The sequence below is a fragment of the Salvia hispanica genome, chromosome 1 (genome assembly GCF_029641045.1).
Source record: "Salvia hispanica isolate PSC_SH4W2 chromosome 1, Shi_PSC_v1, whole genome shotgun sequence".
Classification (NCBI taxonomy): Eukaryota; Viridiplantae; Streptophyta; class Magnoliopsida; order Lamiales; family Lamiaceae; genus Salvia; species Salvia hispanica.
The window spans coordinates 1429183-1453110 of record NC_142692.1 but is presented as its reverse complement, the minus strand read 5'-3'; the positions used below and the strand labels follow the sequence as shown (position 1 = coordinate 1453110).

General features: G+C 32.2%; 3 protein-coding genes and 1 pseudogene across 4 annotated transcripts; 1 reads left to right on the top strand and 3 right to left on the bottom strand.

Annotated features, from left to right (window-relative positions):
- Positions 1–2743: 2743 nt before the first annotated feature.
- Positions 2744–5790, bottom strand: LOC125222670 (uncharacterized). 2 transcript variants are annotated; one of them, XM_048125410.2, is made up of 9 exons: positions 5670–5790; positions 5359–5484; positions 4623–4703; positions 4440–4528; positions 4241–4315; positions 3608–3672; positions 3455–3523; positions 3195–3377; positions 2744–3095 (listed from the first exon to the last, which is right to left on the bottom strand). In XM_048125410.2, exons 2-9 carry the CDS (start codon positions 5479–5481, stop codon positions 3019–3021), a joined length of 762 nt encoding a protein of 253 aa, XP_047981367.1. In that variant the 5' UTR covers positions 5482–5484; positions 5670–5790; the 3' UTR covers positions 2744–3018. The 2 variants fall into 2 exon arrangements, with proteins under 2 accessions (XP_047981367.1, XP_047981368.1); XM_048125411.2 differs by having other exon boundaries at positions 5591–5735.
- A 2181-nt stretch (positions 5791–7971) lies between these two features.
- On the bottom strand, positions 7972–9701 carry LOC125219424 (uncharacterized). The gene is made up of 4 exons (XM_048121399.2): positions 9193–9701; positions 8632–8734; positions 8318–8482; positions 7972–8228 (listed from the first exon to the last, which is right to left on the bottom strand). The coding sequence occupies exons 1-4, from the start codon at positions 9456–9458 to the stop codon at positions 8064–8066; spliced, it is 699 nt and encodes a 232-aa protein (XP_047977356.1). The 5' UTR covers positions 9459–9701; the 3' UTR covers positions 7972–8063.
- Positions 9702–11857: 2156 nt separating this feature from the next.
- LOC125217948 (E3 ubiquitin-protein ligase ATL23 pseudogene) lies at positions 11858–12369 on the top strand (annotated as a pseudogene).
- An 8032-nt stretch (positions 12370–20401) lies between these two features.
- On the bottom strand, positions 20402–22671 carry LOC125221498 (coatomer subunit gamma-like). The gene is made up of 10 exons (XM_048123617.2): positions 22623–22671; positions 22441–22535; positions 22305–22355; positions 21977–22090; positions 21692–21892; positions 21493–21597; positions 21192–21359; positions 20881–21105; positions 20699–20791; positions 20402–20626 (listed from the first exon to the last, which is right to left on the bottom strand). The coding sequence occupies exons 1-10, from the start codon at positions 22669–22671 to the stop codon at positions 20516–20518; spliced, it is 1212 nt and encodes a 403-aa protein (XP_047979574.1). The 3' UTR covers positions 20402–20515.
- Between the last annotated feature and the right edge of the window lie 1257 nt (positions 22672–23928).

Below are 23928 nucleotides of genomic sequence, written 5' to 3'. Positions count from 1 at the left end.
ATTTCATTTCTCACATCACATTCTTTTAAGGAAAATCATATATATATCCCTATTTTAGTTTCAATGACTTGTATATTATTTTTGGCAGAGTAAGACGCGTACATAGGTCTGACAATTTTCCACACGACACGAAAATCTAACACGAATATGCATGAAATTAATGGGTCTGGTCAAGTACTCTTGATGATCAGTTATTTAATTTATTTTTATTCATTTAAAAAAAATTATACTTTAGTTTTATTAAGATCATGCAAATCATGTTTAAATAACATATTTTAATGATGTAAATTAGTTCTGTCTCGTTATCGTGTTGTTATCGTGTCGTGCCAATCCAAATTATATCATTAACAGCTTTGTATCATGTATATGTCTTGTTTGGGTTTGAAGATAGTAAGTCGAGTTTGTATAAGGTTGAGAGCTTTCTTAACAGATCGAGGTCGGATTAGACTTTATCGGATTGAAGCGTTATCAAATCGATCATATAATTACCAAGCCCGTATGATTTATGCCTTTTATGTGTACGTATTGCAACATGTCATGTGCATTGTTTCGACCATATTTATTTACCACCATATTTATTCTCATGTGTTACGCACATGTCATTGGCATTAACATTGCTTGGTGTTGTTAATTTCTCTGCCTAATCGAATTAGTAAATTAATTACTTAGGTTCAGTTCTGTTGTTACCATTAATGCATGTCTCTAATATATTAAGCTGGAATCATTTCATTCACCTTAAGAATTAAGTTAGTAAACATATAACTATAGAAATATGATTGATTGATGATCAGTCATATTAATTATCTATCAAGACTAAGTTTTTGTTCCAACTTTATGGTTTGACTTGAAACCTAATAAATTAATAATAGTTGGCGAAGCTAGCTAATCTCATCTGTAAATTTAACTAGATGCATAAGTAGTTCAAATTAAAAGGTCAATTTTTTCTTAAGATATTTGATAAGAAACACATTATAATTACTCGAATAATTTTTCTTAAAATCGACTAAAGAAATTGAGAGGTTCACAGTGATAGTATACAATTACCATTGTCAATTTTTATTATTTTATTTTTGGGATGATCTTTAATTTAGTAATGCACGATAATTTACCCATTTTGTTATTTCAACAAAACTTCTGAAATATTGTAACAAATCGAAAATTAATTAATGACATTATTGCAACATTTTAAAGATTTTAACATTGCAAAAATAGAGATTAATTTTGTGTTGGGATAGGGAACTAGAGAATCCAAAATACTAGCAAAAAATAAGATAACCGAATCATCAATTATCAATTGTGAAGTAATACGTCTAGAAACTAATAATACCTAATGTTTTTATTTTATTTTATTTCAATTGTGACCACTTAAGTCATAATTCAATTATGCCGGATGAAGCGCCTGGTTTCAAGATGTTCACATATATGTTGAATTGAAATCTGATGCACCTGTAAATTTTTTATTATTGGCAATTATGGTTGACTAAAAGAGGTGACATTTCTATATAATTTCCTATTTTGTAATTATTTTGGCGACGCGTAAAATAGAAAGAAATTGTACATAATAACATGTACAATTCGTACGCCATTAATGATGATCATTGCCATGTGCTAAAACCAGTTTTTAAGCAAAGTCGAATATATTAATTATATACTATATGGTGACTTTATCATATAAACGAAAATAAGGAGGAATTCTATATAATTGACCTATAATTATAAATCAACCGACTCAATAAGTTATAAATCCAATCATTGGAATATCATGATTCTTGAATTAGTTAAGGTTAATGTAGTTACTAATTGACGCTGTCTAAGTCGTACAAGTATATGTATACGTACTTATATGTAATCAAACAATGTATTTAAATTATAGATTAATATAAACTGTTGCATATATAACGGTTGGAAGAATAATTTGTTAGATAAGTATTTAGTTATAAAATTACAGCTAACACATGGAATTAGAATGATGGCATTGTTGTGTTGCAAACTAATTCACTTCATCCAACTTGTATTTGAAAAAATTGTTTAATGGTGTAACAAAGACTCATGCAATTGCTAGTGGCAAAGAAAATGCATCAAAATAAGACAACAAAGTCTCTACTCATTAAAATATTTAACAGTTGGATTCTTGATGAACTTATTCAAGGTCTAGGTCTAGCATAGAGTAAATTCCAAACCAAGATAACTTCACATTTTATATTAGAGTAAATGCCAAAATTAGTTCTGAACATACGCCCATTTTATGATTTTAGTCATATACTTTATCTTTTGAATTTTTGCATCCTGGACAATTCAAGTCGGATCACATTAGGCACCAACAATTCTGTCAATTTTTAAACGATTTTAACTCGATTTTGACCAATTGGTTTTAACAATTCTATTCGGGTTAAAACCGTTTAAAAATTGACAAAATTGTTAGTGTCAGACCAATTGTGATCTGAGTTGAAATGTTCAGAATGCAAAAATTCAAAAGATAAGAGTATAGGACCAAAATCATAAAATGGACATATGTTCAAGACCAATTTTGGTCAATACTATTTATATTACTCCTATTTAACAATCTAGTGCCCATTTAAGTGTTGAGATTAGTGATGAGTGATGGTACTGAACTTGAACAAAAAAACACAAAATTTAGGAACTAATACTCTATCATTACACAAAAATAACAATAACAATACTCTATCATTACACAAACATAAGCAAATAGTAGCAAATTATCAAAAATATAAGAATAAAAGAATGTGGTCCTGACCAATCACGTTGCATTAAAGAAATATGGATGTCCAAATGAAAAATATGCGTGACAAAGAGAACAAAAACGACTCAGCACGCTAGAGCGGCTCAAGCAAGTCTAAAATGATTACACCCTAAAATTACAACTAGAATTGGTGGAAAAATAATAAATATCAATAAAACTAAAAACAAACATAGAGATGGGGTTGGATACATATCAAGCTTATAGAACCATACTGTCCTCATACAATAATAAACCCCAGTTTTCGACACCTACGCATCTCAAGCAGCTGCTTGGACCGGCACATTTGCTCTGAACCCACGACCCCTTCCCCGAATTCCCCTCCCACGCCCACGACCTGCACCACAACAAATTCACTTCCATAAATAAGACGAAGCAGCGAGGCACGAGTAGTACTTAACTCTTTTCTAAATGGAAGCTATAACAATAACTGTACCTCGTGGTGCTTCTTGATTGTAGCTTCCAGCGTCATGCTGAGCATCCCCCTGAGGACCATTGTAGCCACCACCCCTTCCACGGCCACGGAAGCCACGGCCTCTGCCTCGTCCCCTACCTCTGGGGTAGCCACGGTTCCTTTCATAGCCTCCGTCATCGTACTCAGCATAAGCAAAGCCATTCCCTATAGAAACAACAGCTCGTTTAGTATAGGAAAAATTGACAAACTTGCAGAACGCTGGAGCTCAACAAAATGTATACCAGACTGGAATCTAGGTCTTCCCCTCCCTCTGCCACCTCGGCCTCTTCCACGGGTAGGAGGCGATCCCTCTGGACCCAAAAAAGAAAGACGTCAAAACAACAAAAAATTTAGTTGTAATTCTAAAGAACACAGGAAGTAGAATGTGACACCACCTCCATCATAGTCTACATCTGGAGACAACACCTTCACCTGATCTTCTGGTATTGGCTGTTGGTACCTAAACATGATGGCAAGTCAGTATCGTTGCATAAATGTCTGGATAATTATATCGCTCTAGAGAAACACCAAATAATGGCTTATTTTTTATAAAGCTATATCTCTATTTTGTTCCTTGCTACCTATCATATTTTTCCACTTCCACCTTTTAATTTACTAGAAAATAAATTGAAAAAGAATTTTCTCGTTTGATTTACCAAATAAAGAAAATTTTGAATTGATATCAAAAGTGTACTTGTCTCGAACTCAAACAAAACAAAATACTTTCATAGAAATAGTTCACAATAAACCTACCTCTCTTACCAAAGGATAAGAAAAATAATTAAAAATTTATTGAGTTCAAGTTCCAACCTAATGAAAAGTATATAGACTTGACACCTGGCGTAATTTTTTATTCGACACTAAAATAAAAACAGCAGCACTTGAATATAGACTCATCCTGAATAAAGTCTACACAAACATGCCATATGCATCATGCAAGACGAAAAACAAACAGCCTATCAAAGATACAGCACAGACTACATAAAAGAAACAAAACTCTCACACAGCAGAAAGATTCAATAACTTACCCGACGTTTTTCGTATCCAGCTCCTTTTTTGAGAGTGTTATTGTAACCATTGAAACTTTCCTAGTGGTTTCCAGACTGAGAAAGAGAGAACACAATTTATAAGGAATCCAGTTGTTCTTCAATATCTCAGACAAAAAAAAGATGTATAAATTTACAACTTCAAAAATGTTTTCTTTTTTCCATCAAATTTGGTCCTTACATTTGAAGCCCTTCCTCCAGGGGTTCCCATGTGTCTGTTATGTCAGTAGATTGAATAACAGTAATCTGGTGAAGACCAACAATTCTCCTCTGAACAAAAGACAATTGCAATATCTTCAGAGAAGAGAACCATAAAAAAATCAACTTCTGAAATCAAACCAAAAATAGCCACTAGATAAAAAACCTTGATCAGCTCCACGATCGTCACAGTTTTGTTAATGGCTCTGCCCATTGCCTTAAACACTATATCATCCGAACCTTTCTCCTACAAGGCATTGAATAATTAGACTCGCCGACAAGTATCCCACATTATAAAACATATTAATCACTGTTTACACATATATAAACATGCACATGAAGAATGCAGTACAGTCGATCATAATCTCATAACGTCGAATAGCAAACAATACAAACAGAAAACTCTAGTTTAGATGTATCTCTCCATGGTACAGAACCTGGAAACAACTAACAGGTAAAAAAAGGTCCCAAATTTACGGTAAGTATCGATAAAAAGCGCACATCACATAAGCATTTTCCAGACGCCTAATACATAATCAACATGCAAATATACAAGACAATCATCAGCTCATAGCCTCATACTAATATTTGGCACTCGAGCAAAGTCGGCGTCGTTTGAGAAGAAAATTAGTAGATATCTAGTAAATCATTCCTACCATGAGCCTCAGAGCAAGAGGAAATATGAGCACAACAGTTTCTAAATTCCAACATTAAATTTATTCAGAATTTGCTGCGTATTAAACTCAATCAACTGCAATTAATTAGCACACTCATAAAGTGCCCCTGAATAATATAAAATCCTAAACAACGAAATAAATGCAAAGGACAAAGCAATCTATTTAATGCGTGAAACAATTCCAGCAAAATGAAACAAGAAAATACCAAAATAGATGCAGAAATACCTGAAGCAGCGTCATGGCGTAAGTAATGTAGCTCCGCATCCTGCCTTGGCTCGTAATCCGAATCTCATTCTCATCAATCGGAGTCTCGACCTTCGGCTTCTCCACTTTCTGGTACCGATCCATGCTCTGCGAAATCGAAAAACGCAATTAGCGCAGCGAATCGATTGCATAAACAAGGAATCAAAGCAACATTGCAAACACGATTGATTAACTAATGAAAGGGGGAAATAACTAGGGTTTTGGAGGTGAAACGGAAGAGCTACGGATCTGAAATTGCTGAATCGAATTGGGAAATTTAGGCAGTGAATTACGTTGGTGCAGTGCAATTGCAAGTAAAGATAAGATTAAAGGCTCCAGCCCTCTTCTCCGGCTTCGTATCTTCGTTACGCCCTAACCTTAATTTCTGCGCCCTCCGCAGCTATTTATTGGTCCGGTTCCTCTTTCTGACCTAGTTTATCTTACCCGGTCCGACCGGCTGTTGTTTTCTTCCTAATTTTATGTTTTTTTTTTTTTTATATTTATATAGTACTTATCTGTATTAGGATAGAGTCCTTACTGTTCTTTAGTAATCCCTCCGTCCTGCTTAAAATGACACGTTTTTCTTTTTAGTTTGTCTCAACTAAGATGACACATCTCCTTTTTTGGTAACTTTCTCTTTTCAATTAATACACTCAACCACTTTTTCTCTCTCCTATTAAAATATTCATCTTTCTTTATCTCTCTACTTTAATACTTACACCCACTTTCTCTCTCTCCAATTAAACACTTTAACCAATAACTCTTAAAACCCCGTGCCGGCTAAGCAATGTATCATCTTAGCCGGGACGGAGGGAGTATCAAACATAACATAAATCACAACCCTTAGATTCTTGGATTGAATGGTTGTGATAAGGTCCATTATTAGCCTAAGATGGTACATTACTAGCCGAGTTGTATTATTAGACTAAATTGATACATTATTTTACTAAAACAGTACATTATTAACTAAGTTACATTATTAGATGATACGTGACATTAATCTAACCGTTAGATCACAAGATCCAATGGACTACAAAGTGTTTTGACTTTGAACACTATTTAGGTTATGATTCTTAATACATCCCTAGTACCCTTTGTCTTTAAAAAAATGAAAAACTTTAGAATTATACGAGTGTTCATGCATAATATAAATCAAAAAAGAATTATTGTATTATATTAAGAAAATGTTAGTGTATTATGTTAATGAAAATTGGGATCTATCTAATTAGATAGAAATGGCTTATTTTGCGAAAAAAAAATCATAGTTTCCCAAAAGGTTCTTTCACATTTTTCTTGCAGACCATATGGATATTAAATGGAACATTTTAATGTGGAAAATATCAGATATTTTGCAACTTGTCGACATACTTAGGTTTGGGCCACCTCTATAAAGTAAACTTACCAAATAATGAGATGAATTTAAATTATGTGTTTGGTCATTAATTCATACATTATCATCTACTAGTTCACTCAAAAATGGAAAATAGCTATAATTATTTCAGCATACACGATTTGTAGAGGGGATTTAATAGGTGGTGCCGTGGTGGGCAGTTTTGGCTCTACAAACCCGCCTCTTTACATTTTGGGTACATGAGTAGTAAATTTTATAAAGTTTGATCAATTTGAATCGATCTCATAGTATTCAAAAATGGAATAATAAATCATTAGGTTTGAAAAATTCTCAAATATACTATCCAAATTTTTCTAGTTGACTATGTTTACATATTTGAATAGCATTACATATGTGTACTGATTTAAACGATATGACGTATATGCATACTAACTAACATTAATCACTTAAATCACATATTAATTGTATTAACTAATACTAGTACTATCTCTTTCCACCTCATATTTTCTCATTCACCGTAAATACTCTGCTCTCTGTCAATTAATCGACAAAGAATAAAAGGAAGTGAGGGTGAGAGTAAAGATGCAAGAGATATGAAGTGAAAAAGAAAAGAAAAGAAAAGAAAAGGGGAAAAAACTTACTCCCTCCGTCCGCGAATAGGAGTCCCGGTTGGCCATTTTCATCCGTCCGCCATTAGGAGTCCCGGTTAGACATTTTATCTTGGAAGTATAAAAAATGACCCCACTTTTCCCTTAATTTAGAAGCCGTAATTAATTTTAATCCACTTTGATTGCAAATAATAATATAAATGGGTACCATATTCCACTATCACATACTTAAATTATTACACTCAAAATTTTCTTAAAACCCGCACCCAACTCAACTGGGACTCCTATTCGCGGACGGAGGGAGTACTTTTTTAGCATTAGTGTATTATCGAGCTATCTAGTTTTGTCTGCACAAATATTTTTATTTGACGCATCAATCTCGATTTTGCCCGAGTGAAGATATACATGAAATAATCGAAATAATTGAGATTCATTAGAGTTTAATGAAACTTTGATGATTTATTTGACAAAACATTGTCGGTTGATGTCATTTTGTCATATCCCTGTTTTAACTACATAGATATTTCGATTACGCATCAATATCAGTTTCACCCAAATTAATGTATGGAATGATTGCAAAATCTTCAAATATGATGATTTCTTATTCAATTTTAAAAAGCGTGAGACCAACCCAAATTTGACCAAACATAATGATTTATTTGATAATTATATTTGTAGTCATAGATTATTACATGAGCAAAACAAGAACCATTCCAAAAGGCATAGATTTATAAGAAATGTGCGTGCCGCTGCCTGTATCTACTCTCTTTGCTAATTAAAGGATCCAGCACACTTCTCCATCCTTCATAGTCCAGCGCCGATCCTGTGTCGGCCAACGGAAACCCGTTCACGAAGAAAAAAGGCGTCGCATATACACCTCGTATGCAGCCATACTGCACACACGAAGAAACCACTAGATCAATTCGAATCCTCTATTTCATCTCGTGTTCTATGTTATTTCGTCCGTGCAAACCAGGTTTACCTTGAAAGCATATCTGTTTTCACTATCGATGCTGGTGTTGTTGAAGCCGGATTTGACTGCAGAACGATACGATGACGATCCAAGCGCCTTTGCTGTGAAGTCCACTATACGCACCCTGACAGCTGCTTTAGACTTGTTGAATGTCACCTTCCCATAAAATAGTTCCTGTTTCAATTTTCCATCAATCAATCTCAAGTGCAATTAACATGTTATGCTTCATTCCAATCTTCAACTAAGTAATTCGAGCTTTATATATGCAAGATTTCATGAATAACAGTAAGATTAAGAAGTGATACAGGAAATTCACAACGTACCTGATGGTGGAAGAAGGCTTCCAATACATGGAATGTTTTTGTAGAGTCGATCTTATTAGCTATGTGCAAAGCCTTAGAAGTGGCAAATGAATTGTCATGGTAACTGCAATTCAATCAGATATATCAATGGATGAATGTATGAAACATCTCTCAAATTATGCAAATTACACACACAAGCAATCAGAAACTAAAGGAATCTACCAGCAAAACACAAACCTCGTGACAAAATACACAATCGAATGACCTAATCGTTTGAAATTGCAACGAATTCAATCAATTCTACAGCTAAATGAAAAATTCACCGTAGCAGGATAACGAATTGAAACTGCAATCCAATCAGATTTATCAATGGATGAATGTACGAAACATCTCTCAACTTATGCAAATCACACACGTAACACAAGCAATCAAAAACTAAAGGAATCTACCAGCACAACGCAAACCTCGATCGAATGACCTAATCGTTTGAAATTGCAACGAATTCAATCAATTCTACAGCTGAATGAGAAATTCACAGTAGCAGGATAACGAATTGAAAATTGAGAGGGTTTAATCACTCACGGTAGCGGGAAGGTGTGGACGACGAGCCTAACGCGCGAGGCGAGCTCCTCCACGGCTTGCTTGAGCGGCGGCCACGAATCGCGGCTATCGGGGCAAACAGGGTCGAAAAACGCCTCAATCAGCACCTTCTTCTCCTCCTTTCCCGCCGTCGCCGCCTCGCCGTAGCGGAACCCGTCCAGCAGCGGCGGAATCGAGAGCTGGCTCGCGATCGGGCGCAGCAAACACAACAGCGTCACAAATCGGAGAAATACTGACTTGAAATCCATCTCTCAGATTTGGATTTTGCTGGAGGATCGCGGTGGTGATGCAGGGGAGAGGCGTGCGGAGCAGCTATGTATATGCGTCGATTTAATCGGCGTGGTGTTTATCCGAAATTGGCGCACAAAATCCATACTGGAATTGATGTCAGGAGATGTGACGATGGTAGATGATCCAGCAATGCGTCCAGATGCAGAGAATCAGCATTTAGCACTCCGATTTTGGGTGCTGATTTTGCCTCAGTAACTGTGCAGAGCTGAATGCTGATAAAGGAATGATGTTTCCAGAAATCGTTATTTATGAGTTTGCTAATATTAGCAATTTAATTATATGCTATATATATTTAATTAAAAAAGTTTAGTATATAAATGTTTGAATATTAAAATAAAATATAATCGGGGGTTGTAAAAGGAATTAATCTCATTATTTTTGCTTCATGCTAAATTTGGTACTATATCTTTTATTATTAATCCATATACATAATTTTAGCCGATTTCATTTGGTTATAATTTTGTGAGGAGTGAAACTGACAGATCATACGAATAATATTTAGATTTATTCACAGAGTTCTGTATAAAAAAAATTGCATACAATGTATACTTCATTTAAACAAAATTGAGTGCTTGGCATGATTCTAAAGTTCTAATTAATACGTTGAATTATAGTTAATACTACATTTTTTTGCAAATTCTTTTTTGTTGATTAGTAATGTAAATTACTTGCCATTTCATCATTCAATAATAAAGTATTCAATCAATAAATTTTACTGTATGATTAATTCTCTCCTATTCGTCTACACCTTGAACGACACCAATTGCATGTGACATGCATTTCATGTAAATGTATATCCGGAATTTGATTCTTTGGTCCTAAATCGTCCTCATATAATTGTACCACTTTAAATTCATTTAATATCCATATTTTAGGCGTGATAGTGTCGTTAATACAAACGACTAATTTCTGTTGTCATGCAGAAATTATTAGTGAATTTGGTATTAATTTTGAATAAACTATATTAAAATCAATTAGAGTTGAAATTAAAATTCTAAATTAGAGTATAATAACATATAAAAAGGATGTAGTTATTATTTTAATAAAATAATAACGATAAATAAAAATATTAGTTTAAAAAATAAAGGCACGCCGGTGGGGAGATCCGTAATTGATACTCCATATAGTGAAGAATGGCCAAGATTATATATAATTCAAATTAATTACGTCGGCCTCGAAAATTTATTAAAGTTAAACTTCTACATAAATCAAATAATAGTTGGGGTGTGATTTTTGAGAGTTGTCCAAATTCCAATTTTCCATGCCTCTTTGGAGTCCTTATTTTTTTATTATTCCTATAATTAGTATTTCATGCTTGAGCACCGAGTAAATAAATATTCCATTCACATGGCGTGACTTAGATTTAAAAATTTGAGCTTCTAATTCGTAACTCTTTCTTGATTTTCACGAAACAACTTCCCCCAAACTTTATTAGTAATAGTACTATGTAAAAATCTCTCATTTATAAAAAAAGTTAATTATATTTTATATTAAAATATGTGTGGTCCATTATAAAATATAGTACTAACCATCGAGGGAATATATGTTAAAAAAAATTTCACACACACGAATGAATTAATATCAATATAATATTAAAAATAAAATGGTTAAATGTATGTAAACGTATGAATTTTTGCTTAATTCTTAGCTGTCCCGCACCTTTTAAAATTTAAGAAACAAATCATGAAATTTAAATAACTCTCAACTGTCCCACGATAATTTCCAAGTAAATTCAATACTAAATCGATGAACACATGCAAAAAAAGTTAATGTTAACAGAGTAGTAAAGTGCATACTGTATTAATGTTATGAAGTGGACAACTAAGCTATGTCATTTAGAGACTAATAAATTAACATATACGAAAAGAATAAAATAAAATAAATTTTGTCAAATAAGACAATTGAAATTTTTTAAAAAATTGTTATTAAAATTTAAAAAATTATTCCCTCCGTTTCATATAAATGGAGTCATTTTGGTGCGTTTCATAATAGTTGAGTCATTTTCTTTTACGGTAAAAGTCTATAAACATATTTTTTCTCACTTACTTTACTCTCCCTTTGTTAGTTAGTGTATTTTTTTTCATCTTTCTATCTATTTCATTTCCTACTTTATTCTTCCTTTACTTAACATTTTTTCTTAAATCGTGTGCCGAAAAGAAACGTCTTCACTCCTCCGTACTAGACAAACTAAAATCTGACTAAGTTCCATGTTTTTATTGACAATTAACCCAAACTAAACTTGCTCAAAATTAATGACATCTCGTTTTCCCACACAACACCCCATTTATAAATCCCACCCAAAAACATACACTCCAAAATCACTATAATTCACCAAAAAAAAAACAAAAAAAAAAAGATGCAGGTGTCAATATTTATTGCTCTATTTCTACCATGCGCCGGAATGAGCGCCATTTTCGTGGTGTACATGTGCCTGCTGTGCTATTCTGCGCGTGCAGGCATCGACGAGGCTGCGCCGGCGAAGCCGTGGCAGAAGCGGGGCCTCTCCGCCTCCGATCTCCAGAAGCTGGCGGCGGTGACCGGCAGAGACCTGGTGCTGGCCACCGACTGCGCCATCTGCCTGGACGAAATCGAGCCCGAGCAACCGGCCAGGATGGTTCCCGGTTGCAATCACGGCTTCCATCTAAAATGCGCCGACGCCTGGCTCTCCAAAAACCCCATCTGCCCTCTCTGCAGAGCCAAAATCGCCCCTCGCCTATTCGATTCCAATCCCTCTCAAATCACTCAATGCTGATATTTTCACAATTTTGTATCTCATTTTAGATGATCATGTATAGATTTTTTTTTGGTAAATTCAGATTTATTTTCAATTATCACATAGTAAAAATTTGAGTATCCTGTTTTAAACTAGAGGGAACTTCTTTTTTGGTCTACGAACTTTGCCAAAGTATCATTTTAGGTCCGTGAACTTTGAAAATATCATTTGAGGTCCATCAACTATGAGATAATATCATTTGAAGTACTCTTTTACTATTTCCAAGTTTTTCTGGACGAAAATACCCTCAATACCTTAAAGGGTATATATTTTTAATAAACTTATCATATACACATATTTTTTATAAATATCTTTACAATATATTTTTGACGATTTTTCTAATATAATTTGACCTTCAATATTATCACTTAATTTTGTGACATGCAAGTTAAATTGCTTCTTCAATTATTTGTATTAAAGAATTTTAAAATTGAATATAGAACTTCTTTAATAATAAAAAAATTGAATAAGGATTATTTCTTGCATGTCACAAAATTAAGTGATAATATTGAAGGTCAAATTATATTTAGAAATTTCATCAAAAATATATAGTAAAGATATTTATAAAAAATATGAGTATATCATAAGTTTATTAAAAATATATACCCTTAAAAATATTGAGGGTATTTTCGTCTAAATTTTTTTGGAAATAGTAAAAAAGTACTTCAAATGATATTACTTCATAGTTGATGGACCTCAAATGATATTTTCAAAGTTCACGGACCTAAAATGATACTTTGGCAAAGTTCGTGGACCAAAAATGATGTTCCCTCTTTAAACTAAAATTGATGATAATTTTGAGGAGAAATCATAACTGCAATTAAATTAATGTAAACCAGCTGTAAGTGGAGTGGCATGCTTGAATAAGTGAAAATTCATGTTCATTTAACCAGCATTTTTTTGGGAAATCATAAATGTAATCTAATACTCCCTCCGTTTCGCTATAGTTGAGGCGGAACTTTTGAGCGGCACGGAGTTTTAGAAATAAATATTGAATATGTTAAATAAATACTTCCCCCGTCCCAGATAATTCGGGTCACTTTGACCGGACACGGGTTTTAAGAATTGTAATGAAAAGTGGGTTGAAAAAGTTAGTGGAATATGGGTCCTACATTTATATATTAGTTTTATAATAAAATGTGAGTAGTAATGAGTTAGTGGAAAATGAGGTCCACTATCAAAAATGGTAAAAGTGAAATCGGACAAATTATGTGGGACGGACCGAAATGGAAAACTGAGACGAATTATCTAGGACGGAGGGAGTAGATAAAAAGGTAAGAGAGAGAAAAAAGTGACCAAATATGGAATTGACTCAACTATGAAGAAACTTCCCGAAATGGTAAAATGACTCAACTATGGCGAAACGGAGGGAGTATTACGTCTTAAACGGCAAATAATTCAATATATTTATTAGCTATCTATGTGGGAGAAATGTCACATACTAAAATCAAATTCAAATAGGAGCAAAATTATAGCAACTACTGTAATTCAAAGAGGAAGAAACTTTCTAATTCATCGCTATCAATTGTGTAACTGATCGATTATAAAAAAAAGTCGAAATTAAGAACTATGATGATGGTTTGGGATTTCTTCTAGTATTTTATTTTAAAATGTATAAATTTATTTGGGAATAAATCTTTTGGTGTTGAGCGGTTGTTTGGCGCAGGTTATTGTTGTCACATAGTATACCATTGCATATTAATGTTTATGATGATGACAATCTCAAATTAAATACATAAAATATTTTCAAAGATCTTATTCTATTTTTTTTTGTATCTCATTTATTAAAATTTAAAATTAACAAAGATTTTGAGTTTTGACTCTCTGTCGTTATAATTCCACCTAGCCATCCTATGGACGGAGAGGTTTAGTCGGTGCCGGAATATTCGATAGGAAAAACCCAAAAAGATTCGCATAATTTTGAAAGTTGAAATATGTAATCGCTTAAAAGAATGATAAAAAAATAATTGCAGAACTCTGAACACTGTTTCCAACTGAAACTCTGTAGTAAAGCCACAACCATCTCTTATTAGACAAATGTTCGGTCATCAATTATTTCCATTTTTTTATTTCTACTATTGTTACTACTACTATCTAAATTCTAAGGGATACAATTGATATTTTTTTAAATGGACTTATAATGGGCTGGCCTCTCAATTAATTTATTTTTTTTTGTTTTAAGATGGCCATGTACTGATAGTCTGACATACTACTCCATTATATATGGATCAAGGGAGTGAGCCATCATAGAGGAAAGCCCAATAAGTTCAAACCATAAACGGCTCCCATTGGAATATTATCTTATTTTATCTTACTAATCTAAAGTGCCTAGAGATGTCAATAGGGCCGGTTCGTCGGGTTTCGAGCCAACCCTACTCGGGTTGCGGGCTAATCGGGTTGTGATTTCTTTTGGGTTATAAAAGTTCAACCCTAACCCTAAAAGCTCGGGTTTCGGGCTAGCCCAACGGGTTAATCAGGTTGCTACCGATAATATTAACATGCGATCAATCCAATAATTAATGATTAAAATTACTAATATTCATACAATGTAGAACATTTAATTATGATATGTTTGAGATATATGCTTAAACTCAATCATAAACATGATCAAAGTTACTAATATTTGAGATATTTCGTAGATATTTCGTGGAATTTTAATGCATGTTTTAGAAATTTAAATATTTTTGTAGTTAATTTGAAGTTTTTAATTTATTTATCAATTATTATTTAATAAAAATTCAATATATAATTTGTATATTTAATTATAAAATTGAAAGTTATTTTTTTAGTTAAAATTAATTAATGAAGTGTCGAATTAGGAGTAAAAAAATAGAATAATAGAAATTTTATCAGGTTTTCGAGTCTGGCCCTAACAGGTTGCGGGTTAATCGGGTGTGGGCTAATCCGATTTTGATTTTATCGGGCTAGAAATTTACGGCCCTAACCCTATAAATTTGGCGGGCTATTCGGGCCAACCCACGGGTTACGGGCTATATTGACATCCCTAAAAGTGACAGTTTGATGAAAAGACAATTTTATCCTTTTTGGAGGGAAAATATGAAGCTATTTTTTTTACCTTTTGGCTATTTTGAGAAATTTCTACCATTGGATAGAAAAAAGGCAACTCCTATTGAAGGAAAATGAGTCCAATCAAATGCAAACTTCTTGACGAAGATTTAAAACACTTTTAAATAGAAAGGTTAGAATCTGCATTTTGTAAAATTATTACACATAATAAAGCACTATTAATTGTGCTTGCTGAAAAAGAATAGGAAGGAAGAAGAGAGAAGCCCGGCGGCGACGACACCACCTCCATCTCCCTATCATGGCATTTCCAGCCGCCACTTCGCCCATCTACAAATTCATCCAAAGATCCAATTTTTACCCGCCGGCGTGGAAGCGGACGGCAGTAGCGGCTGCTGCGTAAGAAAGAGAGAGAGAGAGAGATGAGAAGAAGAGAGGAAAGAGATAGATAGAAGAGTAGGCGACATGGCTGTGCAGGCGGGGCAGCGAGCGAGGTATTGTGCCTTGCAGCGGTGGGGAGACTAATGTTTAGTGGGCGTGAAATCTGCGAGGTATTCTATTTCATCCACACATCTTATCTTTTGTTATTTCTTTTATTTTATACTGCACTCATGTCAAATATTAAAATATTATACAACCATCTACGAAAATATGAAATGTTGTTGAGAGTGGGTTGAGAGAAGTACAATTGTATAAATATTCTTTTGTTGTTGTTAATAATATTACAGATTATTATTTAATTAGTTCTTATCTACAAATATATTTTTATACTTTTTTACTCTATATTATTCATTTTAAATTAATATATCTTTATTATTTAAAAATCTTTTATCTTGTGCATCACTAATTTCGGTTTTTGTTTATTTTGTGCACTAACAATTGTTTTGTGTTCCTTGACGCACATTACCGCGTTATTTTGAGGGTGATTTTCCTGTTAAAATGCGCTCAACACAAAAAATCACCCAGCTCTTTGTTAACCTGCGCACAACAACTAACAATATGTGAGCTCTCTGTTAATTTGCGCCTGGCACTATTATTCCCTATTTTTTCACTAACGTGCGCTGACTACACTCATATAAATTCAATTGTTCTTCTTAATTCTTCAAGCACTGTTCAAAATGCATACTGGCACTTCTCCGGAGCCTCGTATTCCGGTTAAACCCTTCTACTTTTCTTCGTTTTAGAGAATTTTCGTGTAAATTCAACACTGTTTTTGCTCTTTTCATCCGAGCGTGTTCCGTAATCATATTTTCCCTCGATTTTTGTGTCTAATCAACCCCCATTTTTCGTGTTTTATTAGTTTCAATGGCGGCGTGTTCTAGAAATGTTTTTCCACCTCTTTTGCTTTATATTGGTTTTTATGTCTAATCAACCGACTATTTTGCTTGTGTTCGGTTTTTATTAGCTTCGATGTGTGTGCGTTCTAGTTCTAGAACTTTCGCTTTAAATATACTAGAACTAAAACAGAGTACTAGAACTAAAATGGAATTATGTTTTGACTATAATTATCATAAGTACCAATTCTAATTACTAGGGGTATTAATTAAATTTTATTATCCTGTAATATCTCGAACATACTAACAGCTTCTTCCACAAATAACACTCGTGACATCAATTAAAAGAAGAGTAGTGATTTAGAGATATAATGTCTCCAAGCCATAATAACATTGTGACTAATTTACCCTAACATTAAAGTATTAAATAGATATATACCTAATTAAGGAAAATTTAACCAAATTAATTATTCTTATCTAAATGCATATATGTTAATTGGAGATAAACTTAATCATGCAACTAGAGTAATGAATTTAAAATTTTTTCAATCAAAACCATTCTTGTCGTGTAAATTTTTAAAACAATTAATTAAAAAATCAGTAATTTAGATTACCAGTATTAATTAACACACTACATAACTAAATTATTATATTTAATTGTAAAATAATTTGATTACTTAAATAGCATCATATGCTTTTTCAAATAGATTTTACGTTGTGCTATTCTTTCATAACTTATTTTTTTCCTTAAATTTTCTGAAACATTTTGTCAATATAGTAACAATGAAATCATTCATTTAATAGTATATGAAAAAATATGTAAAAAATTAAACATTTATCTTATTCAAATTGGTTTATATAATAAAATAATATACTATTTTTTCATTATCTTTTCAATTTTTTTGTTATTTTTCTTTGCTTTAACTAAATTTAATATTTTTTATTTAATTAAGCTAGGGCGTCTAATGTTTTAATATAACTATTTAGTTTTAAAATACTAAATAGATGAGTTAAGAAAATACAATTAATTTTTATTCAGATTCAAATCTATCGTTTTAAATGTTAAAAATCAAAGAAATTATTAATTTAATACAAAAATAATTGGATGAATCTACTTTTCTCATTTTAGATTATTTTAATATACCACATGTCAACTACTACTAATTGATTACTAATTAAAAGTAATAAAAATCATAAACTCTGCTAATATTATAAGATAGTGCGGAGTATTATTTGTTTAGAGTTAGGAATTCTAATATTTGCAAAAAAAAAGAGTGAGGGAATATTAAATATGTAGCTTTAAAATGTTAAATATATAAGTTAAGAACATGCGATTATTTATTGATCACTGTTAAACATAATCTTTCAAAAATTATAAATTAAAGAAATTATAATTTTGTAAAATAAAGAATTAAACTTAAAATCATAAACACTAGACTCAATTAGCATTCGTACACCACGTATCAAATTTAATTTATTGCATGTTATAGTTAAATATTTTAATATATTTAAAATATGAAATAAATGATATAAGAACATATGATTTTATCGAGGTTCAACTATAATGGTCCAAGATTTAAGAATTTAAAAAAATCAAAATTAAAAAATAAATAATTAGAACTAGAGAATTCTTAAAATCAAAACCATATACTCACTTAATTAGTAGTATTAATATATAATATAGTATTATCAAATTTTAATGTGTTGGGTGTTATATTAAAGTGAGCTAAAAAATTTATTATTTTTTAAAGATTATTGTGAATAAAAAGTGATTAAAAGAATAAGTTTATCAATATTGAAGATTATAGTATTATAATTACAAAGTAATTATTTTTTGTCACATGTTATAGTAACTCTAAGTATTTACAGTTAAAAAATATTAGATAACTAATTATTTATATTTTATAGCGCTAATTATTTGTTAAAAATTATTTAAATTCACATTTATAAAGACTAATTCATTAAGAAGTCTGAAATTATTTGTTTGCTGATAAATCTTATTTTATTTGTAGACAAAATGTACACTAAATATATAAAGCTAATAAAATTAATATTTAAAATTTTAAAGAAATATCTTTAAGTAAATGCATTAAAATGGGCATATATAAAAAAAGTTATCAAATCATGTTTTAAACAATTAGATGATTGCAACATGTTATTAAATGCATGCATCATCTATGCATAATCAAAATTTATATCCTTAAATAGGTGTATTTAGTAAACAAATTAATGTAGGGGTAATAAAGTACATATACAAAATATAAATTTAATTAAAAATATGATATAATATATACTTACCATTTTAAGCATTATGGCTTGGAGACATTATGTCTCCAAAACATTTTCCTTAAAAGAAACGTTAATCAAAGAAAGATTTAATTTAATTTTGTGGTCCAGCGATGAATTCATGAAATGAAATAAATTTCCCCAATATTGCAAAGATTTACGGATAAGATTATTCGATTTTCAAAGTTATTTGGCTATTGAAAGAATTATTTGAAATTCTTTGCAAATATACCATGTCAATTTGAATTTTGAAATTTCATGATACATCCAAAAAAATTGCCAGCTTCTATAGTATTTTTAGATAATTGCAATGAATCAGGAGATACAGTCCCACATATAGTTAGTATGGCCAGAAAAGGAATAATATATGCATAGCAAATCATATTTTTATTATAAAGCTTAATGATTAATTATACGAAAATCATAAATAACAAGAGTTTCTGTTTCCAACTACGGAATTAAAAATTTGAAATCATGTAGTCATTTTTAAAATATCTTAAATGTATTATATGCAAAAATAAAAGATATAATTTGTATTTATATCCCATTAACTAAATCTAAATTTAAATAATATTCTTAAAGTTAAACTTCAAATTAAAACCATCTTTTTTACCTATTAGATAAAAAAAAATATAAGAAAAAAATTAGATATAGTCAAAATTGAATGTCGCAATCATGATTTAGTAGGAAACTTTTGTTGATATTAAACTATTACTGTTTGAATCCATTCGGAGACACCAAAAAAATTGGAATAATAGACAAAATTAACATGTCTCGTGCACAAGATGACATGCATAAATAGGGAAATATACTATTATTAGTAATTAATCACCTAATTATATTAAAAAACACTAATTATAGAAGGTGGGCCTCTGATGGGCCCGGCCTGGGCTGGTCCTGGGCCTGGCTTCAGATAGTCTTGGGTCTGGGTTTACAAAATGGCCAATTGGAGCCCATCACAACTAATGAGCCCAGCCCAGGCCCACTTCGTTTCACTGGTGGACCGGCCCATACCGGGACTGGCCTGAGCTGGGCCGGGCTGGCCCGGCCCAGTTGACAACTCTAAGTGAGGTAGTGGACTCTATTTCTTCTGTTTGTATTCAAATTAGGTTTATATGTTAGTAATTTGTATAAATAATATTTACTTATCATAATAAATACTATGTAGGACTATAATATTAGTAAATTTCATTTTAAAATCTATACACATAATTCATTTGTGACGTTTTTATTTTATGAAATTAGTAACTTTTGTTAGTTTCTTCATATTCATTTATGTGTTATGAATTTTCTCACATTAATTTTTCACTAGTAATTTTTTACATAAATCATTTTAATTTATAATCATAAAAGAATGATTTTTATAACTTAATATTATCAAATAATTCTTTGGTTTTATAAATATTATAAAATATAACCATATGATATTAATAAAATTAATTTTTATGTGATGCCCATTATTATAAAAAATCAATAATAGCTGATAATAACTCTTTGATTTGATAAATACTAGGAGTATAAAAACATATCATAAAATATTAGTAAAAATATGTGTCATGCTCTAAAATCTATTCACTAATTAATTTTCTAATCGTCTCAATCATGGCTTTTTATATTGCTCAAAACAAAGTGTGAAATAGAAACCATAATTAATTAATTATACATTGTGCCTAGGCATGAGGTTGCAGTGATGAGTTGAAGCTTCCTTGACTGCAAATGATTGAGATTTAATAATTTGAGGTACATGTTCAGCTTCAAGCTCATCATCCTGCATGTTACAAAAATAAACAAGGCTTAGGCTTATGGTTGTAAATAAATATGCAGATATGAGATGACTTACACGATGGTTGAATTCCTCCATATATAACTTAGAGGAACCCATTAATCTATGATCCTCTGGAGTAATCCATTCCACATTGTGCACAATCCTCGCCTGCTACATCAAATATTAAATAATCCATTAGTACTAAACAAAGATTTAGTAGATCAAAGTATAGTATGCCTTAAGAATATAGCAATAACCTTCTGCAATGCCCTGTAAGCACTAAACCTCACCACAGGCTTGTGAGAACGAAGAATTCGGCGCATAACATCTATGCCATCTTTCAGTTTACAACCAGGCTGGAGGTCCACCCCTTCTAGTGACCAGAATCCTTCTATTGCCAACATTTTATCTTTACCATTGATACAAGACCATATGAGTTCGGCGATACCACCAACCCCGTAGCAAGACCGACCTCGTGTAGCCTACATATCTCAATCTATATATATCAGCACTTGAGACAACCATCCCAACCATACACATTATTTTTAGACTACCAACGATGCAATACCTGATGAATACCGCGAATCAGGATGTAAGTCCCCAATGGCGAAGAACACCAAGAGCAAAGCCTATATAATTTTTCCAATAATTCGCCGAAATGATAACGGCGTACTTCTGCCGTAGGATTTACTTCTCCCGTATGACGTACTTCTCCCGCATGACGTACTTCTCCCATCTGCATGCTCTTGTAACTTGTAAATCCAACCGCCATACATCATATGTGATGCATGATGTATTTGTGTATATAGACATGAAAATGAACAACAAGTGTCATCATCTAACACCCCATGGAAAACATCTTTTCTTACCACAAATTCTAGATATATGGCATGGAACTGAACGTGTTTTCCTTTATCGAAAAAAGAGGTCTCAGGGTATACTTGATTGAGTGTGATGGCCATCCTTGGATCTCTCTATAAGAATATACAATTATAAAAATTATAAATACTTCAACTGGCTAGGTAGTAATACTTTTGTAATTCTTCAAATATGATGTAATAGTAATACCTTTACCAGATTGATTGAACACACAAGGGAAGCAATTTGAAGAGTAGGATTGTCATCACAAAGATCCTCATAGAGGAATTTCACAACTTTGTTTAAGGATGCGTCATTTGTAATATGACAAAGCAAACGAATAGCATTCGCCCGATATGCAACATTACCGGTGTTGACGTCTTTAAGTAAGGCACTAGTAACTAGAGAAACCTTGTTAGCAAAAAATTAAAAAAAAATTAGCCCCCAATAGGTACAAGAGAAACATGTAAATGTAAAAATAGAAGAAATGTAAACCTCATCTGCAATAGGGCAAAGATCCCTTGCAATTTGATGAAACATTCTTCTCAAATGAGCATCTTGAAACCGATACAGATTAACCGCGGAAGAAAGTATAGCTGCAGCTTCACTCTACAAAACATATTACACTAAATGTCCAATACTATCCAAGTCCTAACACATGCCACTTTCTTACGAATATATAAGAAAATTGTAAACCTCTACTCGATTGGAATATCGTGTGCAAATAGATATGTACCACTGTTATAAATAGTTACCGAGGTTCATAAATATCAATTGCCCAATAAAATGGAACTAACTCAAATACCAAAGTTGAGAGAGTGACCTTTGTGAATATTTCACCTTGATTGAGAAGATACAGAAGCCTTTTAATGATCTAAAGAAGACATAAACCGAAATAATTATATAATATTTTAGCTAAAAACTGTTGTAGTTATATTTGACGTTGCAGAAAAAAGTACTTCCAAACATCTTGTTTTATCAATATGTGGATCACTAAAACCCCTCACTTCAGTTAAAACAGCATGTTTCTCAATCACCACAAACCAAGAGCAATCTGGGAAATATTAACAAGTTCAAAATTTAGTATTTCTATTTCAATATAAAATGAACAAAATCAAAACAATATATGGAATTATTCGACCTTTGTTAGTAGAGAGATCATGATCTCTCTTCACACACTGCCACTGCATTGTATTCAACGTATACTGACGCTCACAGAAAACAAGGCCAAAACATACATCCAAGTATGGGCACAATCTGTCACTTCTCTCCGAGGGCACGTCTGAAACTTTTCGAGGGTTGAAACGGATCAAAGAAAGTAAATTGATTCAAAATTTGAACAACCCTCCACCTATTCACAGGATATTGATCAAATCCTACAAAAACACAACTTGATAACTAGTAAATACTAATACATTGAGGAGATAAACACAAGAAACTCAATTAGAGCTTAATCTCATAGGAAGATAAACTTGCATGATATTTTGATGAGATAAACACAATAAATCAAAATGATTGCGTCCTACATAAACTCAACTAAAACTTTAAAGCCTTATATCTTAAGGATATAAACACAACAGCTTGAGGAAATAAACACAAGGAATCTGATTATACAAGAAACTCAAAAGATAAAACCTAAATAACAGATAATGACATTCTACATGTTTAACATCAAAACAATTAGACTATTAGGAAAAAACCACAAATTTTGACTAAGGAAATATAGGCAGGACTAAGAAGCTATCTGTGTAGCAGGAAGACATGTTCCCTAAGTTAAATTTCCCCCTCAAAACAAGATGTCAAGAAACAAAATGATTCAGGACATAATACATAGATACTCCCTCCGTCCGCCATTAGGAGTCCCATTTCTTGACGGCACGAGTTTTAAGAAATGTTAAGAAAAGTGAGTGGAAAAAAGTTAGTGGAACAGTGGTCCCACTTGTATATACTAGTTTTAAATGAAATGTGAGTGGAATGAGTTAGGTGAAGGTGAGACTCTATTACCATTTATGGTAAAAGTAAACCGGGACTCCTATTCGCGGACGAACTAAAATGGAAAAACGGGACTCGGAGTACATATAAACAAAAGAGCAAGAGAGATCAGATGGTAGCATGATCCAAAAATCATCATCCATAATTCCACATATAGAATTGGTGTTTGGGTAAGTATCACTACACCTCTCCTTGCAATTCTTGCATTTTTTCCATAAGAAATAAAGTGATCAAGGCATTATAAAATGTTGTACATACCTCCTTTGGTTTGCCTAGAGACCACCTGCCACGGTACAAACATAAATTTCCGCATGAGTAAACAGAAACAATAAAATAACTAATTTATGTCCACACACTTCAAGAAACGTAGTAGTTCACACAGATGAGAAATCGTAGAGCACTAAACACATGCACAATCCTCCATCCAATAAAAGATCCAAACATAAGCAAATAAT

Bases quoted from the DNA above. Each gene is read 5' to 3' on its own strand.
- LOC125221498 (XM_048123617.2), bottom strand. From the start codon at position 22,671: ATGCAGTGGCAGTGTGTGAAGAGAGATCATGATCTCTCTACTAACAAA. The intron at 21,598-21,691 runs GTATTACTATTA...ATATTCTTATAG, and splicing joins GTTCAATCAATCTGGTAAAG to AGAGATCCAAGGATGGCCAT. The intron at 21,106-21,191 runs GTATTGCATCGT...TGAGATATGTAG, and splicing joins TGATTCGCGGTATTCATCAG to GCTACACGAGGTCGGTCTTG.
- LOC125222670 (XM_048125410.2), bottom strand. From the start codon at position 5,481: ATGGATCGGTACCAGAAAGTGGAGAAGCCGAAGGTCGAGACTCCGATT. The intron at 4,704-5,358 runs GTATTTCTGCAT...AATGCCTTGTAG, and splicing joins ACGCCATGACGCTGCTTCAG to GAGAAAGGTTCGGATGATAT. The intron at 4,529-4,622 runs GTTTTTTATCTA...TCTTTTGTTCAG, and splicing joins CGATCGTGGAGCTGATCAAG to AGGAGAATTGTTGGTCTTCA.
- LOC125219424 (XM_048121399.2), bottom strand. From the start codon at position 9,458: ATGGATTTCAAGTCAGTATTTCTCCGATTTGTGACGCTGTTGTGTTTG. The intron at 8,483-8,631 runs GTACGTTGTGAA...AAATTGAAACAG, and splicing joins AAGCCTTCTTCCACCATCAG to GAACTATTTTATGGGAAGGT. The intron at 8,229-8,317 runs GTAAACCTGGTT...TCGTGTGTGCAG, and splicing joins AAAACAGATATGCTTTCAAG to TATGGCTGCATACGAGGTGT.